Source organism: Scyliorhinus torazame, chromosome 21 (assembly GCF_047496885.1).
Source record: "Scyliorhinus torazame isolate Kashiwa2021f chromosome 21, sScyTor2.1, whole genome shotgun sequence".
Classification (NCBI taxonomy): Eukaryota; Metazoa; Chordata; class Chondrichthyes; order Carcharhiniformes; family Scyliorhinidae; genus Scyliorhinus; species Scyliorhinus torazame.
In genome coordinates this window covers 118,997,230-119,020,501 of record NC_092727.1, presented here as the reverse complement: position 1 = coordinate 119,020,501, position 23,272 = coordinate 118,997,230, and the positions used below count along the sequence as shown (strand labels likewise).

General features: G+C 44.9%; 1 protein-coding gene across 1 annotated transcript in view; it reads left to right on the top strand.

Annotated features, from left to right (window-relative positions):
• The window catches only part of top2a (DNA topoisomerase II alpha), a 79,406-nt gene that overhangs the window by 15,457 nt on the left and 40,677 nt on the right, over positions 1–23,272 (top strand). The window contains exons 12-21 of the mRNA XM_072487392.1: positions 3,395–3,552; positions 8,400–8,525; positions 10,546–10,656; positions 10,829–10,934; positions 11,615–11,724; positions 11,810–11,902; positions 12,169–12,283; positions 15,505–15,626; positions 18,616–18,764; positions 22,009–22,240. Of these exons, the coding sequence (XP_072343493.1) occupies positions 3,395–3,552; positions 8,400–8,525; positions 10,546–10,656; positions 10,829–10,934; positions 11,615–11,724; positions 11,810–11,902; positions 12,169–12,283; positions 15,505–15,626; positions 18,616–18,764; positions 22,009–22,240 (1,322 nt within the window). The remainder of the gene's footprint in view (positions 1–3,394; positions 3,553–8,399; positions 8,526–10,545; positions 10,657–10,828; positions 10,935–11,614; positions 11,725–11,809; positions 11,903–12,168; positions 12,284–15,504; positions 15,627–18,615; positions 18,765–22,008; positions 22,241–23,272) is intronic.

Below are 23,272 nucleotides of genomic sequence, written 5' to 3'. Positions count from 1 at the left end.
TGTCAATTCTAGAACAATGACCAGTTACCAAGACCTGTAATATAAGCACAGCTAGGAATTCTGTTCTTTTGTTCAATGTATTCATTTTCTTGCAAGAAAGATTATTTATTTAAACTTTTTACATCCTATAAGAGATCTCAAACCACATGAAGAAGACATTAGCTGGGATTTTCCCACCCACATGCCGTGTGTTTTTCAGCAGCGGATGGGTCCCGCCAGCGGGATCTACCAGTCCCGCTGGTGTCAACGGGAAACTCGTGCGCTGGCGTGGGACTGGAATTTCCCGGCAGCATCGACAGTCGGTAAATCCCACCCACTGACTAAAACCTCATCACTGGTCTGCAGAACTCAATATTGAACAAATTGGGCGTTCACAACTAGAACAAGTTACTCACATGTGTCTTTTTAATTCATATTGTTATATTTAGCTAGCTCATCTGACAGTTTATACTTGAAGTGATTGTGGAATAAGTTTTTAGTTGGTATTTGGGGTCAAGTTTCAGGTGACAACAAGGAAAAATCCAGCCTGTGTGATTTGCGGCATTATTTTTGTTCAGATTTGCCTTCCTATCAAGCATAGGAAGCAGTGACTAAAATTTATCCAAAGGACAGGAGTGCACCAGATGCGTTTTTACAACAACTGATGAGAGTTTCATGATTTCAATTACTAAGACTAGCTTTCAATTTCAAAGTTTTCAAATTGATTTAGTTTTCTCAATTGAATTTAAATGAAATGAATGAAAATCGCTTATTGTCACAAGTAGGCTTCAAATGAAGTTACTGTGAAAAGCCCCTAGTCGCCACATTCCGGCGCCTGTTCGGGGAGGCTGGTACGGGAATTGAACCGTGCTGCTGGCCTGCCTTGGTCTGCTTTCAAAGCCAGCGATTTAGCCCTGTGCTAAACAGCCCCTAATTCCACGTGCAACTATGGTAGACTTTGACCCGGTATCCCGAGCATTAATTTGGGCCTCTGGATTTATCATCTCCCCAAAATGCATGCATGTTAGCTGAATGGCATGTTAGAGTCAGAGGTAAGCAATCCCAAAACCGACAAATCCGATCAAAGTCTGTAGGATCAAAGGATGTAGCAGGACTCTGCAGTCCTGCTACATCCACTTGTAAGAGGCAGTGGACATTTAAACAATGGAGGAGGAGGCTCCATCAACTTCCCCAGTTTCAATAATGGGGGAGCGCAGTGGAAAACAGGAGGCTGCAGCATTTGCAATCATCTTCAACAAGAAACAGCAACTGGATGATCCATCTTCTAAGGGCCCTGGCAATACAGCTGACGGTGTTCAGCCAATTCAATTCACTCCACATGACATCAAGTAACAACTAAATGCACTGGCTACAGCAAAGGCCATCAGCCCTGCCAAATCCTGTGTAATACTGAAGGCTTTTTCCAGAACCCCAAGCCAAGCTGCAGCACTGGGATATGCCCAACAATGTGAGAAATTGTGTGGGACAAATCCAGTCCAACAAATGACTGTCCATCAGTCTATTCTCAATCATTCGTGAAAGACGGTGCTATCAAGCGGCATTTACTGAGCACAACTTGCTCACTGATGCTCAGTTCGAGTTTTGAAAGAGCCAGTTAGCCCCCAGACCACATTACTAGGGGTAGGTGGTGTAGTGGTATTGTCACTGGACTAGTAATCCAGAGACCCAGGATAATGCTCTGGGGATCTGGGTTCTAATGTCACATAAGAATTATCAGCAGGAGTAGGCCATCAGGCCCCTCAAGCCTGCTCCGCCATTCAATAAAATCATGGCTGATCTTTTTGTTGACTCAGCTCCACTTACCCGCCCGCTCACCATAACCTTTTATTCCTTTACTGTTCAAAAATCTATCTCCCTTTGCCTTAAAAACATTTAATGAGGTAGCCTCAACTGCTCTGGGCAGGGAATTCCACAGATTCACGACCCTTTGGGTGAAGAAGCTCCCCCTTATTTTGAGGCTCTGCCCCCAGTTCTAGTTTCACCCGCCACTGGATATAACCTCCCTGCTTCTATCCTATCTGTTCCCTTCATAATTTTATGTTTCTATAAGATCTCCCCTCATTCTTCTAAATTCCAATCAACATACTCCCAGTCTACTTAGTCTCTCCATGGCAGGTGAAATTTAAATTCAATAAAAAACCTGGAATTAAAAGCATGAAACCATATTGATTGTCATAAAAACCTATCTGGTTCAGTAATGTCCTTCAGGGAATGAAGTCTGCCATCCTTTCCTGGTCTGGCCCACATGTGCCTCCAGATCCATAACAACAGGGTTGACTGAACTGACCTAGCAAGCCACTCAGTTCAAGGGCAATTAAGGATGGACAATAAATGCTGGCTCAGCCAGTGGCGCCCATGTCACGTGAATGCATTTTTAAAACATACCTGAATTCCTGACGTGATAATGATTCCTGGCCGTCAGGGCATCATTTGACCAAGTGTCAATAACCTGCAGCAAGATTGAGATAAATCTAAATTATGGGGTAATCCCCATTAGTTGGAATCATACCTACCTAAAGGATGGCTACATACACATTTTCAGCTGCTTTGCCAATGATCTTGCCATCATGAGTGATGTAAGAAGTGGGGATGATTGCACACTATTGAATGCCATTTGCAACTTCTCACATGGTGAAGCAACCCTGCCTGCATGCAGCAAGACCTGGACACCATTCGGACTTGGGCTGATCATAACCTCAGCACAACAAAAATGTCAGGCAATAACTATCTCCATCAAGAGAGGATCCAATCATTGACCAAAAACTTAACTGGATCATCCATGGGTACAGAGCAGGTTCTGGGCTGGAAATTCTGTGACGAGTCTCCTAATCCATAAAGCCTATCTACCATCTACATGGCACCATTCAGAACTCTGAGGAAAAGTCTCCATTTGCCCGGATGTGCGCAGTTCCAACAACTCCAGTAGCTTGACACCATTCAAGACAAAGTAGCCCTTTGATTGACATACCAGCCAACGTGTTAAACATTCACTCCCTCCAGCCCGATGCACAGTGGATTCAAAATACACTGCAGGAATTCACCTAGGCGCCTTTGAAAGCACCTTCAAATCCTCCAAATTCCACTCTTTACAAGGGTAGCTGGCAAATGGGAACACTGCCACCAGAATGCTCCCTCTCTAAGCCACACACCATTCTGACTTTGAAATAAATGAATATTCATTCACTGTCACGAGGCAAAATCATGAAACTCGCTCTTTAACATCACTTTTGAGTTTATGCATTAAATATGGGCCGAAAGGGTTCAAGTGTGGCTCACCACCTCCTTAAGGACAATTAGAAATTTGCAATAAATGCTGGCCACAGCACATGTACAGGAAAATAATCAATTTTAGATATGAGTTATGTGACGATAAGGATAAAACTTTTTCTTTCAGGGACAAAGCATTCTCAAGGCTGTACCCTTATCTTGACGGAGGGAGATTCAGCCAAGACTTTGGCTGTATCGGGTCTTGGAGTAGTTGGACGGGATAGGTATGGCGTGTTTCCTCTTAAAGGGAAAATTCTCAATGTACGGGAAGCCTCTCACAAACAGGTAGGTCGATGTCAATACTAGAATTTATTTTGCATCCTAAATGTTAAAAAATGTCCCCAAACCCTTCACAAAGACAAATTACAAATGGCAAGTCTGCTAAAGGTAGGGACAAGGGGTGCACAAGAGCTTAGATTTGGAGAAATTGGTAGTAGGTATCTGCAGCGCCAGAGAAAGTTACTTGTCACCTCGGAAGGAATGAGATCATCAGAAGAATTTTAAGTTTGAGGCATTGAGAGTACCAGGAAGCAATGTGAACACAAGTTCTGAGCAAACGGGATGGAATTTGCCAGCAAGTGTTTTAAATGCTGAAGGAAGTTTGGAGGCTAGCAGAACAGCCTTGGAAAAGCCAAGTCTGGATGTGGTATGGTTTTCAAAAGACTCTGTTGGGGCAAGTGTGGAGACAGAAATATTTGAGGTGGAAGTAATTGAGTTTTGTGATAGAGGGTATGGATTTGTAAGCTCTGCCCAGGGAATTCTAGGATGTTGAGATTCTGAATAGTCCGGTCCAGTTTAGAATGATACTCCGAGGACACTGGAACCAGTGATGTGGATTCAGTCTGTGGTGAAAGCTAAGACGATGGCTTTGGTGTTTTCAAAGACTGGGGCAATTCTCCGGCCAAGTTCATAGATCATAGAAGTTGGGAGAACCCTGCAATGGGATTTGTGCCAGGTGCCAAACAGTTTCTGATGCTCCCAGCCTGTTCCAGCTGGTGTGATCTGGTTTATGCCCAGAACCAGATTAGCATAATCTTTATTTTATTTTTCAGGATCTGTTTTAAGCCATCTCGACTCCAGGACATCACTGCAGGAGTTCCTCTGGGTACTAGGCCCAACCATTTTCTTTTTTTCCCTTTTTTAAAAATAAATTTAGTGTACCCAATTAATTTTTTCCCAATTAAGGGGCAATTTAGTAAGTTCAATCCACCTACCTTGCACATCTTTGGGTTGTAGGCGTGAAACCCACGCAAACACTGGGAGAATGTGCAAACTCCACACAGACAGTGACCCAGAGCCAGGATCGAACCTGGGACCTCGGTGCCGTGAGGCAGCAATGCTAACCCACTGCGCCACCATGCTGCCCTGGCCCAACCATTTTCAGCTGCTTCATATGACCTCCCTTCCATCATAAGGTCAGAAGTGGGGATATATGAAGCAGTCCATATCCAAAAGCAGCAAGACATGGACAATACCCAGGCTTGGCTGACAAGTGGCAAGTTACACTTGTGCCACACAAGTGCCAAGTAGATGGCAATGACCATCTACAAGAGAGCATCTAACCACCACCACATAACATTCAATAGCATTAACATCCTTGGGGTTGCCATTGATCAGAAACTGAACTGGACTAGCCACATTAATACTGTGGCTACTAGGGCAGATCAAAGATTAGGAATCCTACGGCGAGTAACTCATCTCTTGACCCCCCCCCTCCCCCAAAAAAGCCTGTCCACCATCTACAAGGCACAAGCCTGGATGAATGCAGCTCAAGAAGCTCAACACCATCCAAGACAAAGCAGCCCGCTTGATTGCACTCTTCCTTAACCTCCCCCACAAACATTCAAACTCTCCACCACTGATGAACAGTGGCAGCCGTGTACCATCTACAAGATGCACTGCAGTAACTTACCAAGGCTTGTTAGACAACACCTTCCAAACCCATGACCACTCCCATCTAGAAGGACAAGAGCAGCAGATACCTGGGAAGCCCACCACTTGGATGTTCCCCACCCGAGTCACTCACCACCCTGACTTGGAAATATATTGCCGCTCCTTCACTGTTGCTGGGGCAACATCCTGGAACTCCCTCCCTACCAGCGCCATTGGTGTCCCTACATCTCAAGGACCGCAGTGGTTCAAGAAGGCAACTCACACCTTCTGAAGCGCAACTAGGGATGGACAATAAATGCTGGCCTGACCAGCGACACCCACATCCCGTAAAAATTAATAAAAACATTTGGTTTTTTTTTTAAGTTCTTGCATTGCAGTCCCTGCAATTCTCATAGCCACCAGCGCAACATGAAGCCGGCGCGAATCATTCCTGGTCTCCACAAACAGATACGGTGTGATGATCACGCCAGGGGGCTCGGAGGCCATTGTTGCCCCCGGGAAATAGCACTGCCGAAGCGTGGGGCTTGAAGTCAGGCATTTGGCCTGACATTTTTACATGCTGTGGATTGCGATCCGGATCGTGCTGAACCACTAGGAGAGAATTGCACCTCATTTCCTGCCGGAGACCACGCTTAGAAATGTTTTGGTGAATTGTGCCCCATTGTAAAAGATGGGCAGGATTCTCCAGTCTCCGAGCCGTGGGTTTTGTGGCGGCGCACTGGTGGCGGGATTCTCTGCTCCCGCTGCTGTCAATGGAAATTCCCTTTGAAGCCATGCCACCAGGAAACATCTGTGCCGTCTTGATGTCTGTGTGGGAGGGAGAGAGAGAAGGCAGCCAAAGTTGGGGAGAGAATGCACGCGCCTTCACACGGCTCATGTCGCCCACAACATAAATCTCCTCTCCCATGATTGCTTCTTAAAGGCTGTTTCTCCCCCACATTCGTTGCTGACTGATGAGTCTATGATTGGAGGAGTAACTCCTTGTAGAGCTGTCACTTCCACTTTTGTGTATATTGAACAGTGAGTCTGCAGGCCAGATGGAGAGGCAGGGCGGCCTGCGTTGTGGCCTGTATGCTGTAGTTTGAAAACCGTAATATAGTACATTTCTGCATTTTCTAGTTGTCCAAGAATGTTTTTTATGCAAGTCTAGGGCTCAATCCAATGGCCATGCTGCGCCTGAAAAGCAGCCCGCCCGCGGCACAGTGTAGCTGATAAAAGCCGGGAGACCCTGCTCCTGGGATCTGTCTGGCACTTAATGTCACGTGCAATCTCGTGAGATGTTGCGATGTAAATCCTGCCCATTGTGGGCACTTTTTAAGCAAACCTGCATATTAAAGTGAGACAGCTAGCCTCACTTTAATGTGCAGATTCCTGAGGTAACCAAGACATTGGGATGTATCCTCTTCACCTCAGACCTCGGGCGAATTCTGCTCCGAACTGGTCCCCAAAAACAGGGATTAGATGGAATGGCACTCTCCACTGGGGCAGAGAATAGCCGTTCACGCCGTAAATCCGGCGCGGCACGTTTCCGCGATTCTCTGCCAGTCGCGTGCGCGGGGCCGCCGCGGTGCCAGTCGGGGGCCGCTGAAAGAGGCCTCCACGGTCGACCGGCCGAACTCCCGCCGGCGTGGTTTACATCTGGTACCACCCGGCAGGAGCTGGGACCCGCGGTAGCGGTCCTGGTTGGGGCAGGGGGGCTCAGCGGTGGCCAGACCCGCCATCGGGGGGGGGGGGGCTACCTTACTCTGTGCGGGCCCGCTGTGTGGCTCCGCCATGTCGGTGGCCGTGCGCAGGGCCCCGCCGGCAGCCAGAGCTCGGAATGCACGCCGGGGCTCTGCTAGCCCCCTGGACAACGTGGAATCACTGGACTTTTGGGGGAAAAGTCTGGAGTGCTTCTCACCTGTTTTCCGGTGTGCCTGGGGACTTAGTCCCCAAAAAGGGAGAAACCCGCCCGTGGAGTCTCCCAGTGCTTGTCGTTTCGGCAGTGTAGTACCCTGGCACTGCTGCTGCCACCTGGGTGCGAGCTGATCGGGGCACTGCCAAAGCGACAGGTGATGTATCCTCTTCACCTCCGAGACCTCGGGCGAATGCTGTTCAGCACTGGTCCCCACAAATGGGGACTAGATGGAATGGCATTCTCCACAGGGGCGGCAAATAGCCGTTCACGCCGTAAATCCGGCGTGGCGGCGCTTCCGTGATTCTCTGCCGCCCCGCCAGTCGTGCGCACGTGGTCGCCGCGGCAACAGTCGGGGGTCACTAAAAGAGGCCTCCGCGGTCGAACGGCCGAACTCCCGCCAGCGTGGTTTACATCTGGTACCCAACAGTGCTGAGTTGGGGGTGCTCTGCGAGGGTGTTGGGAGGGGGGGGGGCGGCATGGACCCTCCTGAAGTGCTTGGAGTGGTTGGGGGCCTCCCAAGATCAGGACACCATTTAAAAATGGCATTCCCATCTCTCGCTCCACTGAGGAGCTCTGGCGAGTGGAGCTCCTTGATGTAGAAAAAGGGGCTATGTGCAGCCTTGGCTGCGCGTTCCCTGCTGAGGTCCCTTATTTAACGAGTGACCGTGTATAGCCATGTGATTCTTGGCGCTGTGAGCGCCGGGAAACACACAGATAATCACACTCGCTATGGGACTTTGTTCCCATTTAGTTGAATTGCGCCTTTAATGTTAGATGATTTACAAAGATAATTCCCCCTTCTGTGCACTCTGCAGTAAGGATATGGGAAAAACAGTTGCTTCACAGCGTCAGGGACCCAGGTTCAATTCCCGGCTTGGGTCACTGTGCAGAGTCTGCATGTTCTCCCTGTGCCTGCGTGGGTTTTCTCCGTGTGGTCGGGTTTCCTCCCACAAGTCCTGAAAGATGTGCTTGTTGGCTGAATTGGACATTTTGAATTCTCCCTCCGTGTAGCCAAACAGGTGCCAGAGTGTGGCGACATGGGGATTTTCACAGTAACTTCATTGCAGTGTTATGGTAAGCCTATTTGCGACACTAATAAAAATTATTAGATTATTATTATGTGTCCCCAGCAGACAGTTCACCAATAATTCTGCTTTGATTAAGCACTATTGGTCGGATCAAGAAGGGGAGTGCTGCCCAGTCTGAGTTGGTACTTCAAATGAACCATGCTATTTTCCATTCTAGACAGTGAAGATTCCAATGGCTAATATGATGGGCTACTACTTTAGTAGGCAATTAGAAACATTTGGACTATGTACCAATGGTATTTTTGTTTTTGCAGATTATGGAAAATGCTGAGATCAACAACGTGATAAAAATCATTGGTCTACAGTACAAGAAGGATTATAATGATCAAGAGTCTCTGAAGACACTCCGCTATGGAAAGCTGATGATTATGACAGATCAGGTTGGTTTAATTGTTTTATCGCAATGAAAAAGTAGCTCATCTTTTCGAGTAGTGTGTAAAGTTCAGGCCGTGAATATCCGGATTGTCAGCATTGATTCGCAGCAGCACGGCAAATCACTCTCTCCTCCCTATGCCACCCTTCCCAACCCCATCCTCCACAAAAAGTTGTGATCTATTCAAATTGCATTCTATTGCCAGTGAATGCCATTGGCTAAACAAGGTATAAATTGCTGACAAAAGCAAAGTGCTGGAAATACTTAGTGGCTTGGCAGAATCTTAGAGAGAGAAATAGAGTTTATGGGCACCGAGTGGTTAAGCATGATTGCAATCACAATCCACCCACACTTGGGACAATTATTTGGAGGTTGGGGTGATATATGCCGTGAAAGAGATGTATTAGGACCTAAAGAGTCCGGCAAGGCTGACTCCTCCGAGATTGTGGTGCCAGTTTTAAAGGTGCCCCAAACTCAAAATAATGCTCCACCCCATCACCAGTTACCTGCTTCAGGCCCCCTCCACCACACTCAAGTCAGCGATGCCATGAACCCCCCCCCCCCTTCAGGCCCTGCCGCTTGGCTGTGCCAAACACCAGGAGACCAGTCCCTGACCACCCGGGGCCCGGGCATGGTCATCACGCCTTGTCTCCATTTTCAGAAACTAGTAGTGATTCCTGCCAACTTTACGTGCGCGGGTAGATGGGTGATTTCCACGAGCCGGATGAATCCGGCTTAAAACAAATTCAGCTTATTTAAATATGCTAATCTCATTCACGCCCATTAGTCGTCAGCCGGGAGAGGGGAGAACCTCAAAATGAGTTCTGCCTGGCGCAAATCACGTGATGGCACTCTCTCAAGAATCTCCGGCCCTAGTGTGATTTGCCTGCATGAGGTGGACCGGAGAATTGCCCCCAATGTTTTGAGCCAAATATGTCTCCTCAGTCCTGAATAGTATAGTTCAGAGCTGAGTCTTTCCAGCACTTTGTTATTATTTCAGATTTTCCATATCTGCAGTAGTTTGCTTGTTTTAAAGATATAAAATGCTGCAGGATTCGGCCTGCTCGAGGTGATCTGATCATTCAACATATCACTATATTATTAAGTGAATTATAGGAAAACATTTGTGATATTAAAAAGTTGACCGATTTTAGTAGTGTTGTGCACTGTATGGTGACAATTCTGAAAACAAATGAAATATACATTTATTTTGTGCTTAAGACAAAGAAAATAAAGTGGCAGATCGAATTTAACACAAGAGAAGTGTGATGAATTTAGGGAGATCAAACAGTTATAGGGAGTACACAATAAATGGGAATATACTGAGGGGTAGATGAAGTGAGAGATCTTGGCGTACAAGTACACAGGTCCCTAAAGGCAACAGATCAAGTAGACAAGTTTGTTAAGAAAGCATATGGAATGCTCTCCTTAATTGGCAGAGGTATCGAATATAAAAGTAAGGATATAATATTGGAATTGTATAAAACAGCGGTGAGGCCACAACTGCAGTATTGTGTGCAGTTCTGGTCGCCCCGTTACAGGAAGGGTGTTATTGCTCTGGAGAGAGTGCAGAGGAAGTTTGCAAGAATGTTGTGAGGGCTAGAAAAGTGTAGCTACGAGGAAAGATTGGATAGGTTGGGATTATTTTCCTTGAAACCAAGAAGGCTGACGGGTGACTTAATTGAGGTGTACCAAATTATGAAGGGAAGAGATATAGTTGGATAGGATAAAAATTGTTTCCCTGGTGGAAAATTCTAGCACCAGGGGTCATGAAGAAGAACCATTTTACGCAGAGGATAGTAGGAGTCTGGAATTCGCTGTCCATGATGGTGGTGGAGGCAGAGACCATAAACTCTTTTTAAAAGTACCTGGATCTGCACCTTAATTGCCTTAAGCTACAGGGACGAATGTATTTGAGATCTTGTTTATAAAAATCTTATCTCCTAATGCATTTTGTTATGCATGCTTGTGGAAAATGTTCCACACTATAATATGAATCCTAATTCTACTGAATTATTATTTTGCAGGATCAAGATGGTTCACATATCAAGGGCTTGTTGATCAATTTCATTCACCACAACTGGCCTTCATTGCTCAGGCATAACTTTATTGAGGAGTTTATTACTCCAATTGTGAAGGTTTGTTCAGATATTTTTGAATAGTATTGAATCAAATAATATTCTGAAACGGTCCATCATGTAAAAGATGCAGATTCAGACTTAATTTGACGTCAAAGTTTTCAGTGCTTAGTGAACTAATACAGCAGAGGCATTCAATAGTCTATATAAATTCAGGTTATGGTTTTCCCAGGTATCAAAAAACAAGCAAGAACTGGCATTTTACAGTATCCCTGAATTTGAAGAATGGAAGAGTAACGTAGACAACAGCAGAACTTGGAGAATAAAGTACTACAAAGGTTTGTTTAAAACCCTGTGTTATGGTACGCTCAACTGTAAAAACCTATTTTACTTCGTTATAAAGTTTCCTCTGATACGAAAATGAAATGAAAATGATACAAAAAATATATACTTTTAGCATTTCATTTTTTCTTGTAAATAGATCAAAACGGCGCCAAAGACCCGGGTTTAATCCCGGGTCACTGTGTGTGGAGTTTGCACATTCTCCCTGTGTCTGTGTGGATCTTATCCCCACAACCCAAAGATATGCAGGGTAGGTGGATTGGTCACGCTAAATTGCCCCTTAATTGGAAAAAAAAAAAGAATTGGATACTCTACATTTATTTATTTTTTAAAAATATGACAGAATAGAATCTACTCTTCATTCTTGTAGGATTGAGTTCTGACTTGATGGTTAGAATTTTCTAGACCCCTGCTGCGAATTTCTCCGCGGTGGAGCCGGCGAGCCATTGAAATCTCCGATCACATCGGAGGTTCCACTGGCATGAAGGACTGGAATATTCCGTCCCATAAAATTTGCAGTTTTCTTTTTTTTTGTCTGTACCTCACCATTTTTGATTGACAGGTGAACTGTTAGTATTCCGCTCTTAACTCTTCAGAAGTGTCTCATGACTTCTTGTGATATTCTGCGTACTCGTGTATTTGGCTAACATCTAACTACTGAACTTAAATCATCTAGGTTTGGGTACGAGCACTTCTAAAGAGGCAAAGGAATATTTTGCTGAAATGCAGAGGCATCGAATCCCCTTTAAATATGGTGGACCAGAAGATGATGCTGCGATAACTCTGGTGAGAACTGAGTGCTACAATATATTGTCAAAATCAGAGTTTTGTCACATAAAATGCTTCAATTAATAATACTTTCATTCTTCAGGCATTTAGCCGGAAAAAAATCGACGAACGCAAAGAATGGCTGACTAACTTCATGGTTGACAGAAGACAGCGGAAAATAGATGGATTACCAGAAGTACTGTATCAAAATTAATTTGCTGCAAATCACAAATTTCATAAATTAGTAATGTTATAACAGTACCTGGAATGTGCCACATGGAAGCTGAATAAAAATAATTTATGTACAGACAAAACTATAAACGATGTAGATCTTTGGCAGTTATGAAGAATAAATTCACAACTGGTATAGTCTGATTGTATGTTGAGGTGCAGGGCATGGCCTGCTCTGCTATAGAATCTTCCTGGAAATACTTACATAAAATCATTTTGACCTTTTTACAGCAATACTTGTACGGGAAAGAAACAAAATATTTGACTTACAATGAGTTCATCAATAAGGAACTGGTGCTTTTCTCAAACTCTGACAATGAGAGGTCAATTCCTTCACTTGTGGATGGTGAGTTTTTAGCTGTGATAAATGCACTGGTTTATTTGTTCGTTTATAGCATAACGGTAGTTTTCTATCTAGACATTTTGAACATTTAAGGACAAGGGCCGGGATTCTCCCCTACCCGGCAGGGGGTCCCGGTGGGATGGAGTGGCAGGAACCACTCCGGCGTCGGGCTGCCCCAAAGGTGCGGATTCCTCCGCACCTTTAGGGGCCAAGCCCTCACCTTGGGCTAGCCCCACGTGGAGTGGTTGGCACGCCGCCGGCTGGCGGGAAAAGCCTTTGGCGCCACACCAGCTGGGGCCGAATGGACCTTGGCGGAAGGTCGCGCATGCGCGGGAGCGTCGGTGGCTGCTGACGTCATCCCTGCGCCGGGCGGGGGGGTGGGGGTGTCACTTCCGCATCGGTGGGCCCCAATCGCGGGCCAGGCCACCGTGGGGGCACCCACCAGGGCCAGATCGCCCCCACCCGCGCCGTCAGTCCCACCGGGAAGGGAGGTGGTTTGATTCACGCCGGCAGGACTGGCATGACAGCAGCGGGACTTCGGCCCATCATGGGCCGGAGAATCGCCGGGGAGGTGGGGCGCCGACCGGCACGGTGCGATTCCCGCCCTCGCAGAATTTTCGGTGCCGGAGAATTCAACGGGGGCGGGATTCATCCCCCCCCCCCCCCCCCCCCCGGCGATTCTCCGACCCAGCGGGGGGTCGGAGAATCCCACCCAAGTTGTCTAACAATTGATTAATTATCACTGTTCTTCCTTACTCGTGAATGCATCTGGTCTTCACGATAGGTTGTAGGCAGCAAAAGGCTAACGGTTGGCCGCTTCATATAATTTTTTTGTTATTTAATTGCATATGTAGATTTGTTGCAAATCAATTGCTGGACAATAGGAAATAGAATACTGCAATAGAAATGGGGTCAATCAGCCCATCATGTCTTCCGACTGTTTGAAAGAACATAAGCGCTAGGAATAAACCATTCAGCCCACTCCATTCAATGAAATCGTCATCTTTACTTCAATACCATTTTTCGGCACTATCCCCGTATCCCTTGATGTTTTAATATGTAGAAATCCAGTGATCTCCGTATTGAACATGCTCAGCGACAAAGCTTCCACAGCCATCTAGGGCAGAGAATTCCAAAAATGTACCACCCTCTGAGAACAGTTATCTTACATAATCTTTTCCACTGCTTTTTCCCTGCAGCTTTGCAAATTTTTCTTTTTGAGATGTGTACACAATTCACTTTTGAAAGTTAGTATTGAGTTTGCTTTCCTCCACCCTTTCTGGCAGTGCATTTCAGATTAACAACAAATCATTTCATTCAAAATTCTCATCTCCCCTTTGGTTCTTGTTCCAAATACTTGAATTGATGTCCTCGTTATCGACCCAATATGTCTCTGAAAATTCTTTATAGTTTTGGACACAAATCAAACCACTGCTCTGATCAGCTGTTCCAGTCTTTCCACTGAAATTAGTCATAAGACCTAGGAGCAGAATGAGGCCATTTGGCCCATCGGGTCAGCTCCGCCATTCAATCATGGTTGATGTGTTTCTCATCCCCATTCACCTGCCTTCTCCCTAAAACCCCTGATCCCCTTATTAATCGAGAACCTATCTATGTCTGTCTGAAAGACACTCAATGATTCACCACCGATTCTTCTGGCTGAAGAAATTCCTCCTCATGTAAGTTTTAAATGATTGTTCCTTCAGTCTGAGGCTGTGGTCTCGGATTCTAGTTTTTCTACAAGTGGAAACATCCTCTCCGCCTCCACTCTATCTGGGTCTCTCAGTATCCTGTAAGTTTCAATAAGAACCCCCTCATTCTTCTAAACTCCAATGAATATAGACCCAGAGTCCTCAACGGCTCCTCATATGACAAGCTCTTAATTCCAGGGATCTTTCTTGTGTACCTCCTTTGGACCCTTTCCAAGGCCAGAACATCGTTCCTTAGATACGGGTCCCAAAACTGCTCACAGTACTCCAAATGGGGTCTGACCAGAACCGTATACAGCCTCAAAAGTACATCCCTGCTCTTGTATTCTAGCCCTCTCGACATGAATGATAACATTGCATTTGCCTACATAACTGCCGACTGAACATGCACGTCAACCGTAAGAGAATCTTGAACTAGAACTCCTAAGTCCCTTTTGTGCTTCTGATTTCCTAAATCGTTTCCCATTTAGAAAATAGTCTATGCCTCCATTCTTCCTACCAAAATGCATAACCTCAAATTTCCACATTGTATTCCATCTGCCACTTTGCCCACTCTCCTAGCCTGTTCAAGTCCTTCTGCAGCCCTTCTGCTTCCTCAATACAAACGGGCAGCACGGTAGCATTGTGGATAGCACAAATGCTTCACAGCTCCAGGGTCCCAGGTTCGATTCCGGCTTGAGTCACTGTCTGTGCGGAGTCTGCACATCCACCCCGTGTGTGCGTGGGTTTCCTCCGGGTGCTCCGGTTTCCTCCCACAGTCCAAAGATGTGCGGGTTAGGTGGATTGGCCATGCTAAATTGCCTATAGTGTCCAAAATTGCCCTGAGTGTAGGGTGGGGTTACTGGGTTATGGGGATAGGGTGGAGGTGTGGACTTTGGGTAGGGTGCTCTTTCCAAGAGCCGGTGCAGACTCGATGGGCCGAATGGCCTCCTTCTGCACTATGATACCACCTGGAGAAAACCCACACAGTCACCTGAGGTCAGAATCAAACCCGGGTCCCTGACGATGTGATGCAGCAGTGCTAACCACTTATATTCGAGCTGAGGCTTCACCAGTTGTATATGATTTAGCATATGATAGAAATGATGCAACAAAATCCAAACTTTCAGATGTCCTGGAAAAACCTGGGGCATGTGGATAAATTGTTTACTTTAGTTCTTAACTCAAATGAGTTGCATAAATATAGGTTGATGGAACAGAAAAGGGATTTTATATGTTGTGCCAACATCTGAATGCGAGTGTAAATGAGCAGTAGTCAGTTCGACTAAAATCTGTGTCCAGCTACTTAAGTTCAGATTTTATGATATGCCATTTCTTGGTGGATGTGTTTAAATGTACCATATGATGTTCTACTGAGTCATGTCACCCTAGGAAATGTGTCCCATGTCTGCTCGATTTGTTGATCTCAACCAGGATAGCAGTGGACATTAAAGTTAATATTTCACTTTGGGAGTGCATTCTTCTTGGGAATATTTGACTTTACATTTCTTTCACCCAACATGTTTATTAATCAAGGACTGAAACCTGGTCAGCGCAAGGTTTTATTCACCTGTTTTAAGCGAAATGACAAACGCGAAGTCAAAGTTGCCCAATTGGCTGGTTCTGTTGCTGAGATATCAGCCTATCATCATGGTGAGGTAAGACTGTTGGTTAACTGCTATTAATTTTCCTCTTCTATAAAAATAGATTTGTTTAGCTTGGAAACAATTCATGATGCGTGAAAGTTTGTGCTCATGTGAATTTTGTGGCATATATCAAATTCCTACTTGACGAAGGGACAAAGCTTTCATTTTGATGCCCTCCTCCAAAGTACACGAGAGAATAATATTTAAATGATTTCTATAATTGATAATCAGTGGTAGTCCTGCCTTAAGAAGCTGAAACAATCAGCAGAATTCTCCGTCGGCGGGGTCCTCCGGTCCGCCAGCAGCGCACTCACATCTGTGGGTTTCCTGGCAGCGTGTGGTGCCCACAGTGGGGAACCCCATTAGCTGGCTTCGGGAACGGAGAATCGCGCAGCCGGCGGGCGCGCACCGCGTGGTAAACACGCTGGCGGACTGGAGAATCCCACCCAATGTCTTAAACTGCTATTTGCCGATGTTGCTCACAATGAGTCAGGGTATTTAAGGGCATTGCTATGATAAATCTTCCAGCGAGTTTGGAATCTCAGTATTGAGATCCGGAATTAACAGCTTCATAGCAAAGACCACAAAAGAATGGGCCTCTCTACCTGTCATATCGTCGAGTGCCATTACTGGACTAGCAACTTGGGTATCATAAACGCAAATGCCACGTGGAAAGTTATGAAATTGAATCGCGCAAAAAAAATGATTATTGTCAAAGCACTGGACATGATTACAGTCATATATTATTAACCCCTTGACCTCCGTGTTCAAATATCAAGAACTGTGGCAGTTCAAGAAGAAAGCACATCATCTTTTCGTGGCACCTCAGCATGTGTAATAAATGTGACCATGGCAGCATTGTCTGCATTCTGTACATAAATTTATTTATTTAAAAAAAAAAAAAAATTAGAGTACCCAATTACTTTTTTCCAATTAAGGGGCAATTTAGCGTGACCAATCCACCTACCCTGCACATCTTTTTGGATTGTGGGGCGAAACCCACGCAAACACGGGGAGAATGTGCAAACTCCACAAGGACAGTGACCCAGAGCCGGGATCGAACTTGGGACCTCAGCGCCGTGAGGCAGCAATGCTAACCACTGCGCCACCGTGCTGCCCTATTCTGTACATAAATAAAGAATTTACTGACTAGCAATTACAAAAAATAAATAATTTCCATGTACACAAATTACTCCTATAATGTTCAACAGATCATCCGTGGTTTTTATATTTAAATTACCATTTGAGTGTTAAAAATGGTTCAGACGGATTTTCAAGAACAATACAGAGGCAAATTGACTTAGATTAATTCTCTGTAAAGTCTTATTTTCGCAGTTGGTGAAGAGACCACAAAAGACAGGGAGATATCAGAGGAGTTCATCAAAATACAACGGTCAAAATCTAACGGTCGAGTCCGACCTGACGCGACCGGTAAATCTTGCTAGATTTACCCGGTCCATTACATCTCATGGCATCTCGTGAGATGTTGTGACCCGGATCCTGCCTGCAATGGGCGTGGCCCACATCTGCATTTTCAAGTGTTCAATGCGACACACTTGTACCCACTCGCCGGAGTTACCCAAGTCTCGGGATCTGACCCTGAGTGAGCGCTGGTTACTCCTGGTCTCCACCAACGTTGGCCAGGTGTACCGGCACTTGGGGGCGTCTCCCAGGAGATTGGGGGCCCCTAGGTGGTTGGATTTTGGGCAGGGTAGTAGCTTGGCACTCCAATGCCACTCTGGCATTGCCAGGGTTCCCAGGTGGCATCTTACCCGCGACGGGGATTTGGCGTGGGGTGCCCTGCTATTATGAGGTGGGGTGTGGGGGGACATGATGACCCCTTGTAGGGGAGTTGGGGGTCCGAAACTGCGGTGAGGGGTCTCGAAATTGGGATGGCATTTAAAATGAAATGGGACTAAGTGTGGCCTCTGCAGGATATTTCTCGGTGAAGTTTTGAAATCAAGCACAATCCTGTTTGATGGTGGATCGTTCTCTTTGCTCCCAGCTTCGGGAAATACCCGGCTAAGTGTGCTCAACACTGGACTCTGTTTCCTTTCCGTTAGATCGCGCCCAATATTTCTCATTGTCTAGTTTGGCCAAAATAAAACTTTCTAAATTAAATCTCTACTTTTAATATCTTTTTTTTGGGGGGGGGGGGAACAATTAGCCAGAAATCCTCAAAATGGGGGAAGTACTTTCTGGGCATATTTTATGATGGAGGTTAACTTGTAAAAATTCAGTTGACCACCATACTTATGAGATTGGCTGATACCTTGATGTAAAACCTCAATGGGGGTATTGAGATTAAAAAGATTATTCAGTGGATAAATTTAATCATATCACGGAATATGTGATTTAAAAAATTGTTTGAACATTTCAATCACTGATGAATAAGTATGATTTCAAAAAGCATTTCTAATTAAGTTGATTGATTTATCAATATATTTTAACAGTAAAACGTTTGTTTTCCCATAAATTTTCTATTGTAAATATTGACAAAAACATTGCTCAAAATGTGTAAACAGGAAATGTGTTATACACGAGAATTCTGATACATGTGGCAGACTTTTCCAGCCCTTGCATGGAAACCAGCATGTTCTCTGCCAACCATAAATATGCATGGCCAAGGACTATCTTGTGCCTGGATGCCGTTCCTAGCGCCAGTGGGGGCCAGTCCTGATTCTCTGCTGACAGGAGCACTGAAACTCCGGTCGGAATCCCAGCCTATATGGACTGGGTCTTAGAACTACCTGAATTGAAACTTTTGGAGGAGAGGTGAAATGTGTGTACTGATATATAGGATTTGCTAAAACATCGCCCTTACTTATTATTTGTCCCCTGATAAAATGCAAATATATACCATTATAGCTTAAATGGAACACTCAGTGGCAGCATAAAAATATCCTGATTTTATTTTTGTGAATTAATATTCAATCAAATCATTTGTTGCATTGCAGTTCCAATGCATTTTACTATCTGTTGCTTTAATTGATGCTTTCAGGCTTCTCTTATGATGACAATTGTTGGATTAGCTCAGAACTTTGTGGGCAGCAATAATATCAATGTTCTGCAGCCAATTGGTCAGTTTGGTACAAGGCTAAATGGAGGCAAAGATGCTGCAAGTCCTCGATATATTTTCACTATGCTCAGGTGGGTGCCATTACAATGTTTAAGTCGTAATTGATAGCAGCTAGAAATGATTTTGGAAGGATTTAGTTAGCTGGCCTATTTTGCATATTTTGAAGGCTACTTTTAAAGGAAGATTCTATTTTGTCAACTATTAAAATGATATGCCTATATTTCATTGTTCTGCTTCTCAATGGTCATTATGGCTAAGCTGTACTGTAAACTAGTTAATAGATTCATGTGTAGTATATTGTTGAGTGGCTTTTATTGAAACCAGGGGCTGGATTCTCCGTTCGGGAGACTATGGACGGGATGCTCCGGCCGGCGATTGGAGAATCCCGCCCGAGGTCATTGGAGTTCTCCATTGTACCCAGCTTGCTCATGATGTTCCTACAGCGGGCGGGGTATGAGAATCCAGCCCTATTTTCTGTTGGATCCGAATCGCTTCTTTTCGCGTGGGAGCAGCACCAGAAGCGATTCAGTATCCCTTGCTAGGCAAATTTATGGATGGCTGGTATCGTAAACGATTCTGTCACAAATCACACTATCAAGCTGCCATTTTAACAGGCGACCCGATAGTGAGGTCCAACTGCTGCTGGCCACTCCTTGCATTGCAAATCTTGGCTGTCCCTTCTCACTAACAAGTAGGGGCTTCATCCCCACCCCCCCAACGTGGGACTTGCCAGGGTGCCCCCCACAGAACACATGCATGAGGGCGACCTGACCCCCCACCACCACCAGTGACCCTGATCAGCTCTTCCCCCATGCCCTTCACCAGAGACCCCCCTCATAAGAGGGAACCCACCCACCCCAATCAGTCACCCTGCCTGGAAGCTAATGAACAGTTCAGGCCAAAACAGTGAAAAACCATCTAGCTATGGTTGATAGCTCCTGACCCCTTCAAAAACAGTTAAGTGCTTTCTGCTGAGAAAAAGGAAGTGAAAGCACTTAACTCCTAGATGTCAATAAATGTTGTGGTTATTTTCACAGCAGGCTACTTGAAATCCATTCAAGCATGAAGGGAAGTGAAAATAAACAATCCATATATCTGGCTGTCTGGAAGCTACTAAATGTTATTTCTCTTTGAAGTGAATAGAAACATTAGAGATCAATGGATCTGAAGGGGTTCAAAACCTTGTGATGTGGTTAAGGCATTTTTATTAAGTTACAGTAGCTGCTTTCTAGATATCTGAGGCAGCAGGCATCGGGCACAGATGAGTGAAAAAGCAGTCCCCCCCCCCCCCCCATTGTTTCTGCCTGGGTTGCTCTTTAACTTCCAAGCTGGGCTGACTGATAATGGGGGGGGGGGGATTCTCTGAGATAGGGAATGTCTCGGATGGGATTCTCCGTCTTGCTGCAGCGGGTTTCTGATACGGCCGCCCCTGCCGGCAACAGAACTTTCTGTCCCACCAGCCGGCCAATGGGGTTTCTCATTGTGGGCAGCCCCACGCCGTCAGGAAATCCCTGGGCGTGGGTGCACTGCCGGCGCAACAGGGAATCCAGCCAACGGAGAATCCAGCTCTCTAATATGGCGAAGTTCTCTGATTCGGTCGTTTCCCTTTATGGGGGGTTCTCTATTATATTGGGGGGACTGTGGGGTGGGCAGGATTTGCATTGTGGGGGAGGTACCTACCTTAAATACTTAACCAGTTTGTCCACAGGGCCATGCTGACAAATACTTCTGCCAATCCACGCCTAGGTGAATCCCGGCCCAGAGAATCACAGAGGTGTGGAGAATCCGGTGTTCGGCTCATTAATAGAATGCAAGTGAGTTATTTTGACCCATTTGCATCCTCCCATTGGTGTGGGCCGCAGACCTCTATGCCGCTGCCAGTGGAGGGCCAGAGCATCGGAAACGCTGGGTGCTGGTCACATGTTTTACCCGGCGCTGGCTGGATTCTCTGACACATCAGGAACTCTGCTGCGGGCGGTAGAGAATCCAGCCTCAGATCTCCTGTTGTCTTAGTCTCCTGAAATGTTTTTGTTTTTAAGATGTCTGAGCCGCAAGTTCAGAACAGGTAAAAATGTTTTAATTGTTCCAGTTGTTACACATTGAAAGTGAGGAGTTGGCCTCTGAAAATTAAATCATATGGCTGAGTTTTACTTTCTGAGCTAAAGCAATTTAGTTTTCTAACAAATAAAAGCATATGTTGGAAGTTTTTATAAAGAAATGTTTGACCTGATTCTGGGTGAGTTGTATATTTTATTGGAAAATAAGTGTGAATGACACATTGACTCAGAATGGGCTTAACAGGGGGCAGCACGGTCACAGTGGTTAGCACTGCTGTCTCACGGCGCCAAGGACCCGAGTTCGATCCCGACCCGAGTCACTGTCCGTGTGAAGTTTGTACATTCTCCCCATGTCTGCATGGGTCTCACCCCCACAACCCAAAAGGTTATGCATGGTAGGTGAATTTGCCACGCTGAATTGCCCCTTAATTGCAAAAAAAACAGTTGGGTATTTTAAATTTATAAAAAGAAAAAAAAAGAATGAGCCGAACATTTATTTGAAAAGAGCAGAGTCGGTATGGAGCCATGAACCAAACTCCCCCTCAGTCATAACATTCTCACCACTGCCAGGAAATTTGGATTTGAATATGGAGTATGAAGACAACTCAGGATCATGGGCTGGGCAGCTGAATGATGCTGCAAACAGGATAGCAAGGGTACTTCGCAAACAAGATAGATTTCTATGCACTGGAAAGGCTTGGAGAGATTTTCTGTGGTTGAATATCCTAGAAAGGGAAAATAAAATACACTTAGTAGTTTCAAAGTAAAGTTGAAGAACTGCTATACGAGAGAAAATCACAAAATGAAGGATACACTTCAGCATCACAAAATTTTTAATCTTTCTCTCCCTTGGAGCTACAGTCTGAAAATGGACATCGTGAAAAGAGGGTAGGGAAAATTGATTATGAGAAACGTGGGAAAATTTGTGCTCTGATTTTTAGAACGTTGAGAAAACCTCTATTTGTGAAGAACTACAAACTCAGAATTTCAAACCTAGTCACTTCAATATTTTTCGCCATTTTAAGCTAGCTCCTAATTTTTTTCAACCTTTTTTTTTTTTTGCTGATCGTCGTATTTCGCATTTTATTGTGATGCAGGTAAATAAAGTTAATTTTACCTTTTACCATTGCCAGTAGATGTAACATTCTCATATTTCAATAGGTGGGTCATATCTACAGATTTTAATACATAAATTGTCAAAATTGTATTTGAACTAGCTTCCATGAATTGCGTAGTAATCACAATTTATTTTCTTTAGTACATTGGCTCGTCGGCTCTTCCCCTCAGTGGATGATGCTATCCTGAAATACATGGATGATGATAATCAGCGTGTGGAGCCAGAGTGGTATATACCCATTATTCCTATGGTGTTAGTGAATGGTGCAGATGGTATTGGCACAGGATGGGCATGCAGAATCCCCAATTATGATGTAAGAGAAATTGTTAATAATATCAGACATATGCTGGATGGGGATGATCCAGTGCCCATGGTAAGTGAATTGTTCCCATTTCCATTAACTTGAATTCTTTAAGGCAGGGATTGTCATAACTTTTTGGTTGAAGAACCTTTTTCAAATTGGTTAGTAATCATGAATTCCCCCTCCAACTTAATTTGTAATACCATACAATACTCAATATGAAAGCCTGGTACCCATAATGGTAATTGTGGGTTTAACTGGCAATCTTCTTGCCCCCTGTGCTGCTGCATACACACTCTCCTTATAACTGAGCCAACCAGCCCAGTCTGTGCTCCATATGTGATGGCGACACTCTGTTCATACCTCCCGGCTCATATCTAGCTGACCTCATTTACATACTGGCCAAAGCAACACCTGACCAAGGTGAATTAAACAGTCACTCAACACTACTAGCATTTCGTTCCAAATTTATTAATAAATTGAATTTAAATTCCCCGAGCTTCCATGGTAGAATTTGAAATCATGGGATGGATTTTCATTTGAGAGGCAGGTAGCAGAATCTGCAAGCGCTTGACACCTCCTCATGAGTAAATAAATATTCAACAATTGAAATATAGATCCAACAGAAAAGGTCAATAAAGTAATGTCTTCCCTTGGGTGCAGATGTTTCAACAGACTCATGGAGGTCTGGGCACTCTGCCATGCCTCATTACGTATCCTTAATTGCTCAGTATTTATACAAGATAAAGGTGTGAAGTGCTTGCAGTTTCTGTTGATACTTAAAAGTTATGGTTGATTGACATTTTTATAACGCTGTAGTAAATGCAGTTTTTGTTTAAAGAAAGCTATGAATGACTTCGAACACTTTTGCACACATGCAATTGATACTGTAGGGTTTGTTCTGTCCACAGTCTATACTGAGTGAATGGGCATAGAAGTGCCTTTGGTTGACAAGAGGGACTGAGGGACATAAGATGGCATGGAGGATATGAGGGACCATGGTATTGAGTGACGAGCATGGTTAAGATCCCTTTCTTTTTTTTTTAAATAATATTTTATTGAAAATTTTTGGTCAACCAACACAGTACATTGTGCATCCTTTAC